Source organism: Arachis stenosperma, chromosome 3, assembly GCF_014773155.1.
Source record: "Arachis stenosperma cultivar V10309 chromosome 3, arast.V10309.gnm1.PFL2, whole genome shotgun sequence".
NCBI lineage: Eukaryota > Viridiplantae > Streptophyta > Magnoliopsida > Fabales > Fabaceae > Arachis > Arachis stenosperma.
Genome location: NC_080379.1, coordinates 36,200,095 through 36,217,057, shown reverse-complemented (window position 1 = coordinate 36,217,057; position 16,963 = coordinate 36,200,095). Strand labels below are relative to the sequence as shown.

General features: G+C 28.4%; 1 protein-coding gene across 1 annotated transcript; it reads right to left on the bottom strand.

The window, feature by feature from the left end:
- Window positions 1-13,060: 13,060 nt before the first annotated feature.
- Window positions 13,061-14,030, bottom strand: LOC130965898 (probable E3 ubiquitin-protein ligase ZFP1). Its single transcript, XM_057890657.1, has 4 exons — window positions 13,845-14,030; window positions 13,664-13,729; window positions 13,389-13,547; window positions 13,061-13,275 (listed from the first exon to the last, which is right to left on the bottom strand). The coding sequence occupies exons 1-4, from the start codon at window positions 14,028-14,030 to the stop codon at window positions 13,138-13,140; spliced, it is 549 nt and encodes a 182-aa protein (XP_057746640.1). The 3' UTR covers window positions 13,061-13,137.
- Between the last annotated feature and the right edge of the window lie 2,933 nt (window positions 14,031-16,963).

The window sequence follows — 16,963 nt, the reverse complement described above, 5'->3', positions numbered from 1 at the left end:
ACTTTCATTTCCACAATAAAATTGTCAAAAATAAAATAAGATTTAATTATTGCGTACATCTCTATAATTTTATTAAATTTTTAATTAGGTTTTTATATTTTTTTTTAATTGGGTCATTATATCATTTATATTTTATAATTAAGTTTCTAGTGTGATAAAAATGTTAAAATTAATAGAATATTTTATTAAACTATGCAGAATATTAAGTCAAATGTTAAGTATATTCGTTTTATTTTACGGAATATTCTGTTAATTATTCTAATATTTTTGTCATGATAGGAATTTAATTACAAAATTTGATATAATTTTTTAGAATTTTATATAATACCAGTTCGGTTCAATTCAGTTAAAATTTTTATTATCAGAACCGAAAATCAAACCAAACCACAGTAAAAATAGCAAAACATTTTTTTGTTTTTTTGGTTTTTGGTATGTTCGGTTTTTTATTTGTTCGGTTCAGTTAGTCAATTTAGTTTGGTCCGTATCGATTTTGAACACTCTCTCACTCTCTCACTCTCTTCTTCTCTTATTTGTCCTGAGTATAGAATATATACTCTTTTTCTATTAGAATTTTTTTATTGATTTTTGTTGACAATATAAAAATTTAGAATTCATTTTAAAATAACGACTTTACAAGTTTAATTAATGTTAAAAAGACTAAAATACTCTTCTTAAAATTCTTTTTAAAAGATTAAAATACACTTTTTTTTTAATACTAGTATTTAAAAGAATAAAAAAAGTCAAATTTTAAATTTGATTTTAATACTAAAATATTCTTGTAGTAAATTTTTAGAAGATTAAAATATTTCGTTTAAGATAAATTCTAAATATTAAAATGTCTGTTTAAAAATAATTTTTTCCTACTCTTTAAAATTATTCCTTAAAAGTCAATTATAAACTAATCACTACAAAACAAGATGAGATATTAAAAGACTAATAATTTTTTAATTTCTATTTCAAGATCTAATCAATTTTTATAACATATATTAAGATGTATCTGAAAATTTTGATAAGTGACCAGATACACCGTAATTTTAAGGCAGAGGTAATATACTGGTACTAAACGAAGGATTCCCATCATAATATAAGATAGGTAAAAATCTATAGTGAAATCATGTTAACGTTGAGTCTGACCGGATGGTATCATCCTATTCATAATCATAATATTGTCACAAGCATCAAGTACATAATGTGAATCAATATTAGATGAATTCAAAGAAGATGTCGTCATTGTTCCGATACTAGGCTGCACAATGTTGAGACCTCTAGAAGGGACAAAGGAATCAGCACGAATAAACCAGTCGCTCGATTCATATAGCATAGAATATTTTATTTTTATAATTTAGTTTCTAAAATTACAAGATTTTAAAATTTATAGATTCAGTATATTCCATGTCATGTTGTATACCGTGTCTTATGTAGTATTGTGTTCTGTATCCGTATCAATATCTGTGTATAATAAGTTGCCGGACTTGTTTTGGATGAGTTTCTAAAAAAAAATTTTTTGAATTATTTTTTAAAAAATATCTTTTAAAAAATAAAAGTAATTTTATATTTTGATATCTCATACAAAAAATTTTATATTTATTAATTATATTTGAATATAATAATATAAAAGTATTTTTTTTTACTAAAGATAGAGAGACTCGAACCCACAACTTCTAAGTGAGTAATATATAATAATATAATAAGAGTACTTTTTGTTGATTTATTATATAAAAAATATCTTTTTAAAAAAAATGTAAAATTATAGCTTTTTCAAAAAAAATTTTAATATTTTTATTATTATTACTAAAAATTTGTCAAACATATTAAATTTTTTTTGTTAATTTTTTTATTAATTTAATAATACTCAAACAAACACTTACTGATATCTATTATATTTTGATTATAATGGTTTATTTCAATTGTTTTATCAATCAACAATATCGCTATTTCTAATTTGTTGAATATTCATAACAATATCACTAACTTAAGAAAACCACAAGAATGTCAGAAATAATGAAATTGAGTACTAATTGCTAAAATTATTTGACCTATTAAAATTTAATAAAAATATAGAAATTTGTAGAAGAATTAAATCTTTGAAATATTAATAAATTACTAAAATTTCAATAAATTATTAAATTACTTATAGTAAACCTTATAAAAAAGAAAAACAACTAATGAAAGGTACACAAAAACAAAAGGAGAGAAAAGAAATTTTTATTAGACTTTTAAAAAATTTATTCTTAGCAATTTAGGTTATTGGAAGATTTTTTTGTATTAGACCTTTAAAAAATCTATTCTTGATAACTTAGTCCAAAAGGATAAAACGCAGATAACTAACATTAAGAATTACCTTAGACTGAATCTTTTAATCTTTTCATCCAATAAACAAAATAGATCCGCTAATTATTTTTTATATGCACATTACAGTTGTGTAATACGTAAAAATGAAATTTTGGGTGTGTAATGCCTAACTATGAGACTCATAATTGGTTTTAAAGAAATCGTGCCGATTTGTTTAAAATTGTTACCAACGATTTGAGTGAAGAGGAACAATAATTAAAAAGTTTTGGATCAACAATCAATGGCTAGAATCAACTTAGAAAATGAGAGTAACGATTTTATGGTTGTAGAAATTCTGAAAAAAAAAATTTGTCTTACTTAAAATCGTTAATCTCATTTTCACAATTTTTTTATCTCTTCTTGAAATCGTAAATCACGATTTTTTATGACATTGAAAATTTTCATATCAGTGCATTACATTAAATTAGTGTAATATTAATGTATTATACTCTTTCGATTGTAATATCCAAAAAAAATTAGCCAAATAGATCACTTATTTCACTTAGACACAATAGAAAAATGCATATAAAACAACTATAAAATTTTATCCATCAAAAGTGTTCAGATTGTCTCACAAAAATATTTAAGAGTAAAGTATCATTTTTGTCCCCAACATTTAGGGTAAATCCTATTTGTGTCCCTAACGTTTAAATCGTCCTATTTGTATCCCTAACGTTTGTAAAAGTGATTCAATGTTATCCTGCTATCAATTACACATCATGAACGCTTTAGTTTGAGTTTTAAAAATCTCTTCTTGAAGTTAGAATACAAATGTCTGGGATAGAATTGATAATCCACTCCAAAAAATAGCTCATCAAAAGTTGAAACTAATTCCTACAACATTTACATAATTCACTTTTTTAGGGACATAATTGAATCTAAACACAAATAGTGGGTATAATATTAAAATCGAACACATCCAAGTGAGACCTAATTGAGAATGAATACATTCAAGTGAGAATAATTAAAAAATATAAGCTGATTTGTTAGTATAATTGATAGTAGGATAACAATGAATCACTTTTATAAACGTTATAAATACAAATAGGACGATTTAAACGTTAGGGACACAAATAGGACTTATCCCAAACAAATCGACATAAAAGTAAGTCAAATCTTTTGAGAATAAAATAATAAAATCTAAAATTAAATAAAAAAATTAACTCAAAAATTAACTCTACTAATTTAAATTATACAAACATAAGAATTTGTGTCCTACAAAAAAAATTATAAAAATATAGAAGTATTTATATGTTTAAATATTTTAAGAAAAATCATACAAAATAATTACTATCCTAAAAAATTTACAAAATCACTACAAAATTAAAGTTTTAACTTGAGAATGGTGAGTAATTATCATTTTATATTTTTTAAAGTAAAATAATTATTCATTAATTTCAATCACAATTTAAAATAAAATTAACATATTTATATTAAGATCCTATCTTTTTAAAGACTTTTTTATAGACAATATTGATAGTTGAATTTGTAAATATTCCTACGTAATTCATGAGTAAAACTTTTGAACCGCTCTTGCCTGTTACGATTTTACATTCTTTGACATGATTTTTAAGTTCTCTAATTTGTAATCTTGTACCATTACAAAGATAATTGAATTGGTCAATATTCTTCAGTTATATCATCGGAATACCAATCTTGAATATTAATTTATGTGAAGACAAATCAGAACAATTTATGCTATTCAATAATTTAGGACTGTAACACCCTATCACACAAAACTTTACACCTAGGATGTAAAGCAGAGGTGGCGAGACGCTACGACCTCTAAAATAAAAATATATATAATAATATTGAAAAGGATACAGTATACGAGGAGCCTTGAAAAACGGATAAAGGAAAAATCGTAAAATAAAAAGCGCAATGCTCCGGAAACAAGATTACTTGCATGTGAAAAAACTAAGGTTCAAATGCATAATAAATAAACAGAAAGTAGGAATAGAGGGTTAAGAATACAAAATAACAAGCTTCTAAATCAGCTGCGAAGCTAAGGCTGGCCGGAGAATATTTACATACATATATACATACCCCAACAATCCAAAATACAAAGTTAAACCCTAATTCTCCATAAACCTCTAAGAGGTACAAAATAAAGTAGCTGCTCGGAGAGTTAAGTATATATATAAACACGAACTATACATTAAAAGAAAACCCAGTAACAGCTCTGCTTTAGAAGTCCGGACGCCAACCGAGGAGCCTCTCAACTTGCATCTGAAAAATAACAACACAGTATGGGGTGAGAACCGGAGGTTCTCAGTATGGTAAAGGTATCACGCACATAAGATATAAGGTCCTGGGAATGCCAGAGGCAATTCTAGAATGCCGACACTCAGGTTATAAAACTTAAAATACTGAACAGCAACCATAGAAAGAGATGATCCTCTAAGGATTATTCTACCTAACTTAAACTTAATTTAGACACTAAACTGTTTCACCTTTCCTCCATTCCTCCATCTTCGATAATTCATAGACAAACAAACAGATGAGGCAAGCACAGGTAGAAAACAAGTAGTTCAAGTAGCAATTACAATAATTAACAGAATATAATCAATTAGGCATTCCCAATGAATGCATAGCAAGCAAAGCACACATATGCATATGATGAATTTTTATCCTACTGGCCATGAGCTCACGTGTCGGTTACTTTGTCAGAACTCGACACATCTGGTAGCTAACCCAGACATTAGTCTCTAGGTTGCGCATCTCCAGGAGGATCATAAAGGAAGGAGAGTGCCTTTCCTCTTCAGTCACTGGCCGAAAAAGGGTTGATAGAGAAGACTGCTGCTTTAATTTTCTATCCTATTGGCCGTGAGCTCACGTGTCGGTTACTAAATTTTACTGTGAATCCATCATCTCCTGGAGCCAAAAAGGGTTGATGGAGAAGACTACTGCTTTAATTTTCTCTTTAGTCACTGGCCTACACAGCATTCTATTAGTGGCTGCATTTATTTTTTGGCGGATTCCATCCAATTCTGTAGTCGGGTCTCTAGGACAGCTTGTTGTGAATAGATTTTCAAAGTATTTCTGTGCAACTTCCGCTAGTTCTGCTGGTTCCTTTGCCATATTCCCCTCCTCGTCCTCCAACTCCTTTATTCGATTTTTTCGGTTCCTCGGTTGAAACTTGGAATGAAAAAATTTAGTATTTCTATCGCCTCAGTTGAGCCATTGCACCCTAGACTTCTCCCTCCGAATCCAATACCGCTCTTCTTTCTCCAATGCGTCTTCTAGTTCCGTTTCTAAGATTCGGATAGCGTTCCCATCTGCCTGAACTCCTTTCTTCATTTTAAATTCTATCTGATTCTTGAGAATCTGAATTTTCTTCCTTGAATTAGATTCAGAGTGCTGCTGCCATTGTACAATTGAATGTCTATAACACTTTAGCTTTCCGGCTAGCTTAAATATTGGTGACCCTTGAATAACTATTATCCATGCCTGTTTGATTAAACTAATCACCTCTTTATTTTTGCACCATCGCTCCTAAAATCTGAACCTCCTTTTTACCCTCCTTTCTTCACCACCCGTGTTGAGAAGAATGACCTTATGGTCTGAACCAGAATCGGATAAGTGTGCAAGAGTGGTTGCTGGAAATTCACATTTTCACTCATTTGTAACAAGAGCTCTGTCCAATCTTTTCTTTATATGATTCTCTCCAAATTGACGATTGCTCCAAGTGCATTTATCTCCCTCATAACTAATGTCGACTAGCCTTTCCTCATTGATGAAATCCCTAAACTGTTTTATTGAAGTGCTGGATTTTTGTCTTTCTCCCTCCTTTTCCTCTTGATTTTTAATTGTACTGAAGTCTCCTATTATTGCTAGCGTTTCACTCCCTCCTTCCAATATCTGCAATAGTTTTGCAAATTGAAACCCTCTATTTGTCTCATCTGTGTGCAAGTGAACTCTTATAATTTTTCATTTTAAATCCGCTTGCTGGTCCTCTATGAAAAAGTACACAAAGAATTGGTCATGTTCCACTATGTGCACCCGCACTTCATCCTTCCAAGCCACTGCTAATCCTTCGGACATGCCCATTGGATCAATTGTTAAAACAGATTTGTAGCCTTCCCTCCTTAGCACTCTCTTCACTATCAAGGTAGTATTTTTTGTCTCACATTGAAATAATACCTCGGGGGAATGGGATCTAGAAATCCTTTTGATGTTGTGAACTGTCAGGGGTTTTTCCAAACCCCGACAATTCCACATCATCACTTTCATCCCTCATTGGGTGTCAATTGTTGGGTGGCACCCTCTCCCTTATTCAGCTCTTCCTCTTCCTCCTGACAAAGCTTTTTAACACCTATACTCTCCCCCGATCCTCCAGATCTCCTCTTAATACTTAAGATATCTTGAAAGCTGTGCTTTTTCCTTGCTATTTGCTTCAGATTTTGTTTCTTAATTTCTCCTCCCCTCCCATTACCTCCTGCAGCACTGAAGGTGAAGCATCCATCATGTAATTTGGGCAGAGTTGGCTCTATTGATTGGGCCACTATGTTGCTGTCTTTATCTCCTTCTTCCCATTGTTTATGAACTCTCCCTATTCCTTTCCATTATTAGTATTTTTCGGCCACTTTGCACCTCTTGATCATCTTGTTTGATTTGTGAGTTCTGGTCCTGAACAAAGAGACTTGCAAATTCTCTTATCAGGTTAACTGGGATTGATTTTTTCTGTTTATGTATGTCTCTCTGTGTAGCATTGGGTTGATTTGGATTGTTATTTTCTTTTTGATCCTCCACTCACCTACCAAATTGACGTGCCCTTAGCCATGCTCCCCATTCCGCTTCTTCTTCTCCTCCTTGTGCTATATTTGCTGGGTTTTCTGAACATGCCCTGATCTCATGCCCGATGCACCCACAACAATAACAAAATTACCAATCCTCTCGTATTTGAGTTGAAGGTCAATAATTTTGTTTTTGTTTCCCAAGATTCTCATCTTCCTCCTCAATGGTTTTGTGATGTTTGGGAGGATTTGAATTTTTAAAATCCTCTCCTCCTTTTCCTTGATAGAAAATATAGCAACATCCATCACCTTTTTCAGCGTCTCTCCTACCCTTTTTTCCAATCCTTTGGTTTTATATTGCTCCAGTAAACCCCACAGTTGTACCCATATAGGAACATGAGAGAATTCTGCATCATTGATAATTGAATCTTCCCTCCATCTTTTCAGATTTAGAATATAATTCTTGAACAACCAAGGAGCCCATTTCTCCATCTTGAGCAATTCGATTTCATCCTTGAATAAAAATTGGAATTTGTTACCTCCGTGATCTAAATCCTGGAAACCTTCTGGTTGTCTCCATATTGTGTTTAGAGCAGCATCCAATGTAGCTGCACTGTCCGCCAGTAATCTTTTAATCAAACTTTTAATACATAAATCCAATCCTTCTTTGATGTCCTCATCTACTAAAGTTATGATCTGTTCCTTCTCTAATTTAGTTTGTCCTCTACCCGTTTCCTATGAGACAGCAGGAGGTGCCATTGTATTATCGTTGACACTCTAGAGATTTTGACTAACAAAATAAATATTTTTTGCAAATTCTAGTAGAACTTGAAAAACCTTAGCAGCAGGACAGCATAAGAACTGCTTTTTAAAAGACTAACGGAACTTTTTATGATTAATATTGTTTACTAATTTACATGCTTTATGATTTTTATGAAGATTAAAATATCTCTTTTAAAATTAATGTTCTTTAATTATGTTAGAAATCATATATTAAAATTTGATTATGCTCTAAAATACTCATTTAAAATTATTTATACAAAGACTGAAATATCCCTTTAAAATTAAGGTTGCTCAATGCTTTATTTGTATTGGAAATTAAATATTGAATTTTAGTTTTAAAAAGACTAAAATACTTTATATTTAATTTTAAATGGATGAAAACTGCCACTATTGTTTAATGTATTAGAGAATAGAAATTTGGATTTGATTTTAAAATAATAAATTTAAAAGTTTAATTAATCTTAAGAAGACTAAAATACCCTTTTTAAAATTCTTTTTAAAAAACTAAAATATATCTTTTTTTAATTAATACTAGTATTTAAATGAATCGAAAAAGTAAAATTTTGTGAAGTACAATCTTCTGTTTATCTTTCTAACAATTATTTTCTTCTGATTTACACCCCTAAAATGAATGCTTCTGATTTACACAAGGGGCACAGACATTTCTCACAAGCAATCATTTCCTTAAACAATCAGCATGATATTCATGCCCACATTGAAGAACTCCAATCATATCTTGGTTCTTATATTCATCCTGTTAAGTTATACACAACAAATTGGAATTACTAATAGCCAAAAATCATCCAAGAGAAGAGTTCATGCTGAATGAATGAAACATGTTGCGCATAAGAAGAGTTCATTACCTGGCATATTACACAAACATCAGCCTTCTCCAAATTAATAGCACTAGCAGCCATTAAATATGTTTTTGTCTTCATTTGATTGGTTATTATTTCCTCTGATAAAACAGTGTTTACATGGCCAATCTGTTTAATACATTCAATCCCTGTAGTTACATTTCAAAGAGTCTTACTGTACGTTTGAATATCCTAAAATTCTATCTATAATTATTGATAAGAAAATATGGTATTAAATTTTGTCTAATTACCTCATAAGACATATCTTCAACGCGCAATTCCGTGTCTATATAATGATTAACAAGCACCGCGACACCGTACCCTATACAAACAAGCATCGGTTAAGTTAAGATAATGAAAATACAGGTAAGTAAAAATGTGAAAGAAGTATGATCCTATAGAAAAAGTAGTTATTTAACAGACACAAGAAATATTACATCAACTTAGACTAATTCAATGAGAAAAAAATTTTTCCGTCCAGGAGTTCATTACCTGACATATTACACAAACATCAGCTTCCACCTCTTGGTAAATTAATATGTATTTGATTTTTCTTCAGGAATGAATGCTTCTGATTTACACAATAAAAACAGTAAAACATTTTTTTTATTTTCTTAATTTAGCTGGTCAGTTTAATTCGGTTCCGATCACTTTTGAACACTTTCCCGCTTTTTTCTTTTTTCATTTTTTTTTGAGTACAGAATACGTACTCTTTTTCTGTTAGAATTTTTTTATTGAATTTTGTTAGTATGTATAAATTTTATTTCAAAATAACGAGTTTACAAATTTAATTAATCTTAAAAAAAACTAAAATACTCTTAGTAAGATTTTATTTATAAGACTAAAATACACTTTTTTTTAATATGAGTATTTAAAAGAATAAAAAATGTAAAATTTCAAATTTGATTTTAATACTAAAATATTCTTGTAGTAAATTTTAGAAGATTAAAATACTCCATTTAGGATCAATTTTAAATACTAAAATATCCTTTTATGGTTAAGGTTGTTTTTCGAGAGTAGATATTTGAATTTTATATTAAAAGACTAAAATACCTTATTAGTTAATCTTAAATACACTAAAATATTTCTTTCAAGACTAGAGTTGTTTGATTTGTTTTAAAATTTTTTATTTAATTTTAAAATAATTAAAATAAATTCTAGATCTCAATTTAATAATGATCCTTTGTATATTTTATTTAAATTTAAATTTTAAATTTTAATTTATATCTTTTTTTTCTAATATATATTATTTTTGACAAAAAAATAGAAAAAAATTTAATAGACCAAAAAACTATTTTATCAAAGAATTATTACAAAGAGATTTATAAAATAATAAAAACATTAATAATAATAAAGAATAAGAAATAAAGATCACATTAAAGAACGTTAGAAAAGAAATAATAAAGTTCATATTAATAATAATGTTGAAGAATGATGTTGCTGTTTTAGACTTTTAGCCTCCGTCTTTGGCTATTATTATTTTATTTTATTTTTAATTATCAAGTCATAAAAAATAAAAAATAATTCAAAAAAAACACTGCAAGATCAATAATAACTATACAAATCAAAATACAATATGAGAAAAATAGACTATTATAGGATAGAATTAACATGAGTATATTTCAATCATTAAATAAACAAAGTTAACGCAGAAAAACTTACACGTAAAGAGAAAAAAAATAAAGAAAAAAGAGTTAAAATATCCAAAGTGATAAAAAGATTATTTTTACAATTTTTATTCTGTCATGTATATATATATATATATATATATATATATATATATATATATATATATATATATATATATATATATATATATAAAAGATTATAAAAGACTATATATAAAAGACTATAAAACAATGAACTTCTAACTAAATTAATTTGTATTTATTATATTCATTTAATTAATATACATAATATTAAATCGTATGATACTTAAATATCTAATCAAATTAATTAGTTGATATAATTAATCCATCGTAATGAATTGTATTTAATAAATTAAAAGAAATAAATCAGGAAACACTCTTGAAAGTATGCCATGTCAGTTTTATCATTATATAGAAAAAACTCGATTTTTATGGATACAATAGATAGATAGATAGATAGATAGATAGATAGAATAGATTTATATTTGAGTAAGAAAATAAAAAAATATTTTAAATTTTCTCATTAATCAGAATTAATTTTAAGATAAAAAATTACTTTGTACATCATATATATTGTATGGTAGTGTAGTCATTTACTATTTTTTAATGATAAATATTATCAAATAAAATAGTATAAAAAATTAGAAAGAAATGTATTTACAGTTCAAAAAATATTAATTTATTTTTTAATAGAATAAATTATATATTAAATAACAAAAGTTGTTATTAGTTTCTTTTCATACTAACTAATACTGAATGATGGTGTTTCGATGCACCATGTTACCAAGAAATATTAATCGATCTAATAACTTTTGTAATGACATAAGTTTATAAGTTTAAAAATTTAAAAATTATTTCATAAAATGTGAAGTTTTAATAAGTTACAATTTTTAATCATATTATTTTGACTTTAAAAATAAATACGATATTAATAAATATATACGGAGATATAAGGTAATTTCAATAATTCAATTGGTTCAATATAATTCACCAAATAATTAATCATTATATTTTGGTGCAAAACATTTGTGACTATAAGAGAAAGCAACAATAGAAAATTGAAGAAACTCAACATAAATGGCTTCTACTTCTTATTTTTGCTCTTGTTTGCTCTTGCTGCAGCTACAGTTTCTGAAGCAAATGCTGCTCAGCTACGTACAGATTTCTACTCCTGCGGCTGCCGGAACCTTCTGGCCATAGTCAAGACCGGAATCACCAAAGCCCTTCAGAAAGAAGCTCGCATGGGAGCTTCAATACTCCGCCTTCATTTCCATGACTGCTTCGTATAAATGTCAGTAGCTCTGATACTGTATCATAAAACCATTTATCCCAAAATTTAAAGCCAATAGAAAAAGTCATATAAATGGTTATATCTTCGACACGATGAACCAACCTAAACTTTAGTCTAAAGAATGTTTAGTTACTTGTTGCTGAAACTACATTATGGTGACGCAATCAGGGTGTGATGCATCGATACTGCTGGACGATACGAGCAAGTTCATAGGAGAGCAGACGGTGGCTGCAAACAACAATTCAGCAAGAGGGTTCAATGTGATTGATGACATCAAATCCATGGTGGAGAAAGAATGCCCTGGGGTGGTGTCATGTGCTGAAATTCTTGCATTGGCTGCTAGAGACTCTGTGGTTTATGTAATGTACACCAATCAAATCTCAGTGATATTCTTGCCGGAATATATCTCTTTTTCGGTTCTCTTCTTCTTTCGTCGGTGGCTTGACGGAGCTCATCAATTGAGGTAAGCCTCCTCCTTGCCCTTGGTTCTGAGTTCTGAGTTTTATCCTGAGTTTGTTATCTAGGTTTTTTCTATTTTGTTGATTTGTTCTGTTTTGTTCCTTCATTAGTATACTTCTAACTTCTTCATTTCAATTATTTGAAAATGTGCAGATTTTAAAATTTCTCAATATTGAACTCTTCATTTCAATGGATCCTGCTGTAAGTTTCTTCTTTACTGTGGTTCACTTTTTTATTGGTTAGGACTTAATTAATTTGTATGAATTGAATGGAGAATTGTTGTTCTAATTACCTGTCTCATTGAATGGAGAATTGTAGCTCTCTGCATTATGCCGTGTTTCTGCAACATTAAACTATTTTAATAATAATTATAATGTTGATATATATTATGTAGTTGTAGGATCACTGATTTCAATTAAAGGGGGTTGTAGAATCACTTTGAATAATCATAAATTTGATACTATGATCCCACCAGTAATCAAATCACCCTTTCTAACACTAAAAGAGGGTTATGCCTAATCCTAATCTTTTGTTCTGTAAATTATGCAATATGCAAAGCCTTAATTTACTATTTCAACAAGTTGTGCTGTATTTTCAAATCCTTTTTTTTTAACTTGTTTCACTCTTAGTGTATGAGAACCTGTTTCTTATAATTTGAAAAAAGATGTTGAACTCCTTCATTAATTTTATAAATGTTTGAAAAGATGAGTGATATAGGAGGTAGTTTATACAACAGTGAATATTCCTAAAGAGACTGGAAGCACGAGAGAAATGATAGATTTAGAAGTTTCGGATAACCACTTTTCTGGTACAATTCACTCAGCAATTTCAAATCTTACAAACATTGTATTCATAACACTTTCCATGAATGAGCTCACTGGAACCATTCCCAGAGAAATAGGAAACCTCAAGTCACTGCAGTACTTCGAAGTCAGCATAGCTCAACTAGCTGCTTTAAATTACTTTTCTGTGTTCTCCAATAACTTGTCAGGCTGAGATTTTGGGAAGTACAGTCCTAATTTCCTTCTGAGTTACACCCCTGGAATGAATGCTTCTGATTTGCACAAGGGGCAGACATTTCTCACAAGCAACCATTTCCTTAAACAATCAGCATGATATTCATGCCCACATTGAAGAACTCCAATCATATCTTGGTTCTTGTATTCATCCTGTCAAGTTATACACAACAAATTGGAATTAATTAATAATAGCAAAAGATTATCCAAAAGAAGAGTTCATGCTGAATGAATGAAACATGCTGCGCATAACAAGAGTTTATTACCTGGCATATTATACAAACATCAGCTTCCACAATTGCCTCCTCCAAATTAACAGCACTAGCAGCCATTAAATATGTTTTTGTCTTCATTTGATTGGTTATTATTTCCTCTGATAAACCAGTGCTTACATGGCCAATCTGCTGGCCCAATGCATTCAATCCCTGTAGTTTACATTTCAAAGAGTAAAAAAAGTTTTAACTTACCATAAGTTTGAATATCCTAGAATTCTATCTATAGTTATTGATAGGAAAATATGGTATCAAATTTGTCTAATTACCTCATAAGACATAGCTTCAACGCGCAATTCCGTGTCTATATAATGATTAACAAGCACCGCGACACCCTACACACACAAGCATCGGTTAAGTCAAGATAATGAAAATACAGGTAAGTAAAAATGTGAAAGAAGCATGATTTTATAGAAAAAGTACTTATTTAACAGACACAAGAAATATTACATCAACTTGGACTAACTCAATAGCAGGAAAATTTCCCTGTCCAAGAGTTGTTCTGGAAAGTCCTCTTCTATTGCGTCGATACATTTGCCGACCTGTGTGTGGTACAGGGCCAGCATGCCTGAAACGCACCTCAGAACTGTCAAATACATAATGTGAATCAATCGCGCGAAAATTCCGTCCATCCATTGCCAAATATTTTAGTTTCTGAAATTACAAGGAGGGATAAAAAAAACATCAGTCTCCACAAGCAAGGTGATTGAAACAAGGATTTTGCTAATGAATGGACATAAGAGCACTACTTGCGAAGATGTTAAAAGCGTAAGCTTTTATAGATGAAATTAACTTTTGTAGCTTTTTATACATCCAGTGCAATTAAAAGTTAAAAACTTGCTACCTTTTAGTCACATAATAAATAATTAAAGAAAACATATAATCAGCACAGAAGAATAAACCATGCAATCAAAAAAGATAACTTTATGTTTTCATCTACCTTTAAGTAAAGTAAAATGAACAATGTGCAAAGAAGAACGAGATTAAAAAACAAAAACAAGAGTCTATTCATGTTGAGGCATTAGCCTCCTGACTCCTGAGGCAGTGCACCCCTGTTCGGGATTTCTTTATGTTTTTTAATCTCGTTAAAAAAAAAAGAAGAAGAACGAGATATAAAAGAAGAACGTCAAATAAGAACAATATATCAAATTAAAGAAGCCAAGAAACATACTAAACATTGTGCAAAAACCAAGAACCGTTAAGAATCAAGGACACGAAGAAAGAAAGAATGTGAACAAGAACCAACACCATCCAAAAACCGAAGACAACGTGTTCGTATCTCAAGCGCGAAAAATTAAGAACACGAAGAAAGAAAGAATGCGAACAAGAACGAACACCATAAAAATATCGATGCCAACGTGTTCATACCTCAGGGCGTGTGGCAACGGTAACAAGCAAGTGACAAAACCACGAGAAAGGATCAACGGGTGCTCTTCAAGTAAAATAGAGAGAGAGTAGAGGGAACACTGTTCCAAAAGAACCAACGAGGATTCTTATATAGAACTCGGGACTGAGTTTGGACTTTGCACCAACAACATTTATTATTTTTATTTCATATTTAATATTTAATTAATAAAGATTTAATTATTTAATTTTGAATTTTATATTATAAGTTTTAATAAAATATTAACTTAAAATGTTATATAATATTGATAAAAAAATTTAATTTTTAAATATTTTTATTCATTTATTTATTTATTTCGAAAAGTTAGCTTTTATTTTTATATTCATATCTGGTCGAATCCTCTTGCCGTTAAGATTATTAAGATTTGACTCATTAAGAGATTTTGATGAGTTATTTTACAGCTTTTTATTGATAAATTTTTCTTTTCTGTTATTCTTAAAATAAATGAAAAATATTATTCAATTAACACTAATTCAACCATTAAATAATTATCACGATCCAAAATTCAAAATTTAATTACATTATTAATTTCATGTAATGATGTGGTTATTCCTTTTAAATTAGCATTTTCTTTCATTTTATATTTACTTAAATATTTCTATTTTTTAACTAATCATCCAATATATTCTCCTCTCAAAATAATAGTTGTAAATTATGAAGTATGAATACTTTGTTAAATTGTCGTACCCGCATGTCAGACACATTTTGGATACGACATTTATTAACACTCGTTCGACATGTATCTATTATGTCCAACTGTGTCTTAATCAAAAAATAAAAAAATTCGTCTCCAGATATGTTTAGATACACCTAAATATCATCACGTGTCAGGATGTCCAACCTTATTTTAAAAATATATTTTTAAAATAAATTTAGAAATAATATATATTATTATTTATTAAAATAAAAAATTTTAAATTTTTTATATAATTAAAATAATACATTAAAGATAATTAAAAATTTAATTTATATTTTAATAATAAATAATGCTACACATCCAAATTTTTTCATTAACAAAATCCAACTATGTTAGTCTAACATAACAAAAATAAGTTATGGCTAGCATTATTCCAAGTCTTATTGCTTAACTTAGTTGAACTTTGTTCATTAAAAAATTAGATGTGTAGCATTACTCTTTAATATTAATAAAATATCAAAATATCATTATAAATTATCTAAAAAATACTTTATATATATATATATATATATATATATATATATATATGCGTATCAACCTGTCTTATAAGATTTTAAAATTCGTGTGTCGGCGTGTTTCATGTTGTGTTGTATCCCGTATCTCATGTCGTGTTGTGTCCTGTGTCCGTCTCATTGTCCGTGCATCATAAGTTGTAGGATTTGTTTTGGTGAGCTCTTAAGAAAATAACTTTTTCAAATCATTTTTTTAAAAAGATCTTTTATAAAAATAAAATACTTTTATATTTGGATATCTCATGCAAAAAAAATTTTTATCTATTAATTATATTTGAGTATAACAATATAAAAATATTTTTTGTTAATTTATTACATAAAATATATCTTTTTAAAAAATACGTAAATTGTAACTTTTTCAAAAAAAAATATATTTTTTAATATTTTTATTTTTATTATTAAAAATTTGTCAAACACATTAAAAAAATTTTTATTTAATAATTTTTTTTATTAATTTAACACATGCAAACAAACACTTACTGATATCTATTGTATTTTAATCGTAATAGTTTATTTCAATTGTTTCCATTAATCAACAATATCATTATTTCTAATTTGTTGAATATTCATCACTTTTTCTTTAAGGAAAAAAAAACTAACTAAAAAAAGCCACAAGAATGTAAGAAATAATAGAATTGAGTATTAATTGGTAAAACTATTGGCCTATTAATGTGTAGCTTGAATTATCAATAAATTACTAAAATTTTAATAAATTATTAAATTACTCATAGTAAACCTGGTAAGAAAAAAAGGCAACTAACAAAAAACACAAAATAAAATGATAAAAAAATTTATTAAATTTTTAAGAAATTTATTTTTAGTAATTTAGATAATTGAAAGAATTTTTTCTATTAAACCTTTAAAAAATCTATTTTTGATAACTTAAACCAAAAGGATAAAATGCAAAGAATCAATATTAAAAATTATTTTAGGTTAAATCTTTCAATTTCTTCAT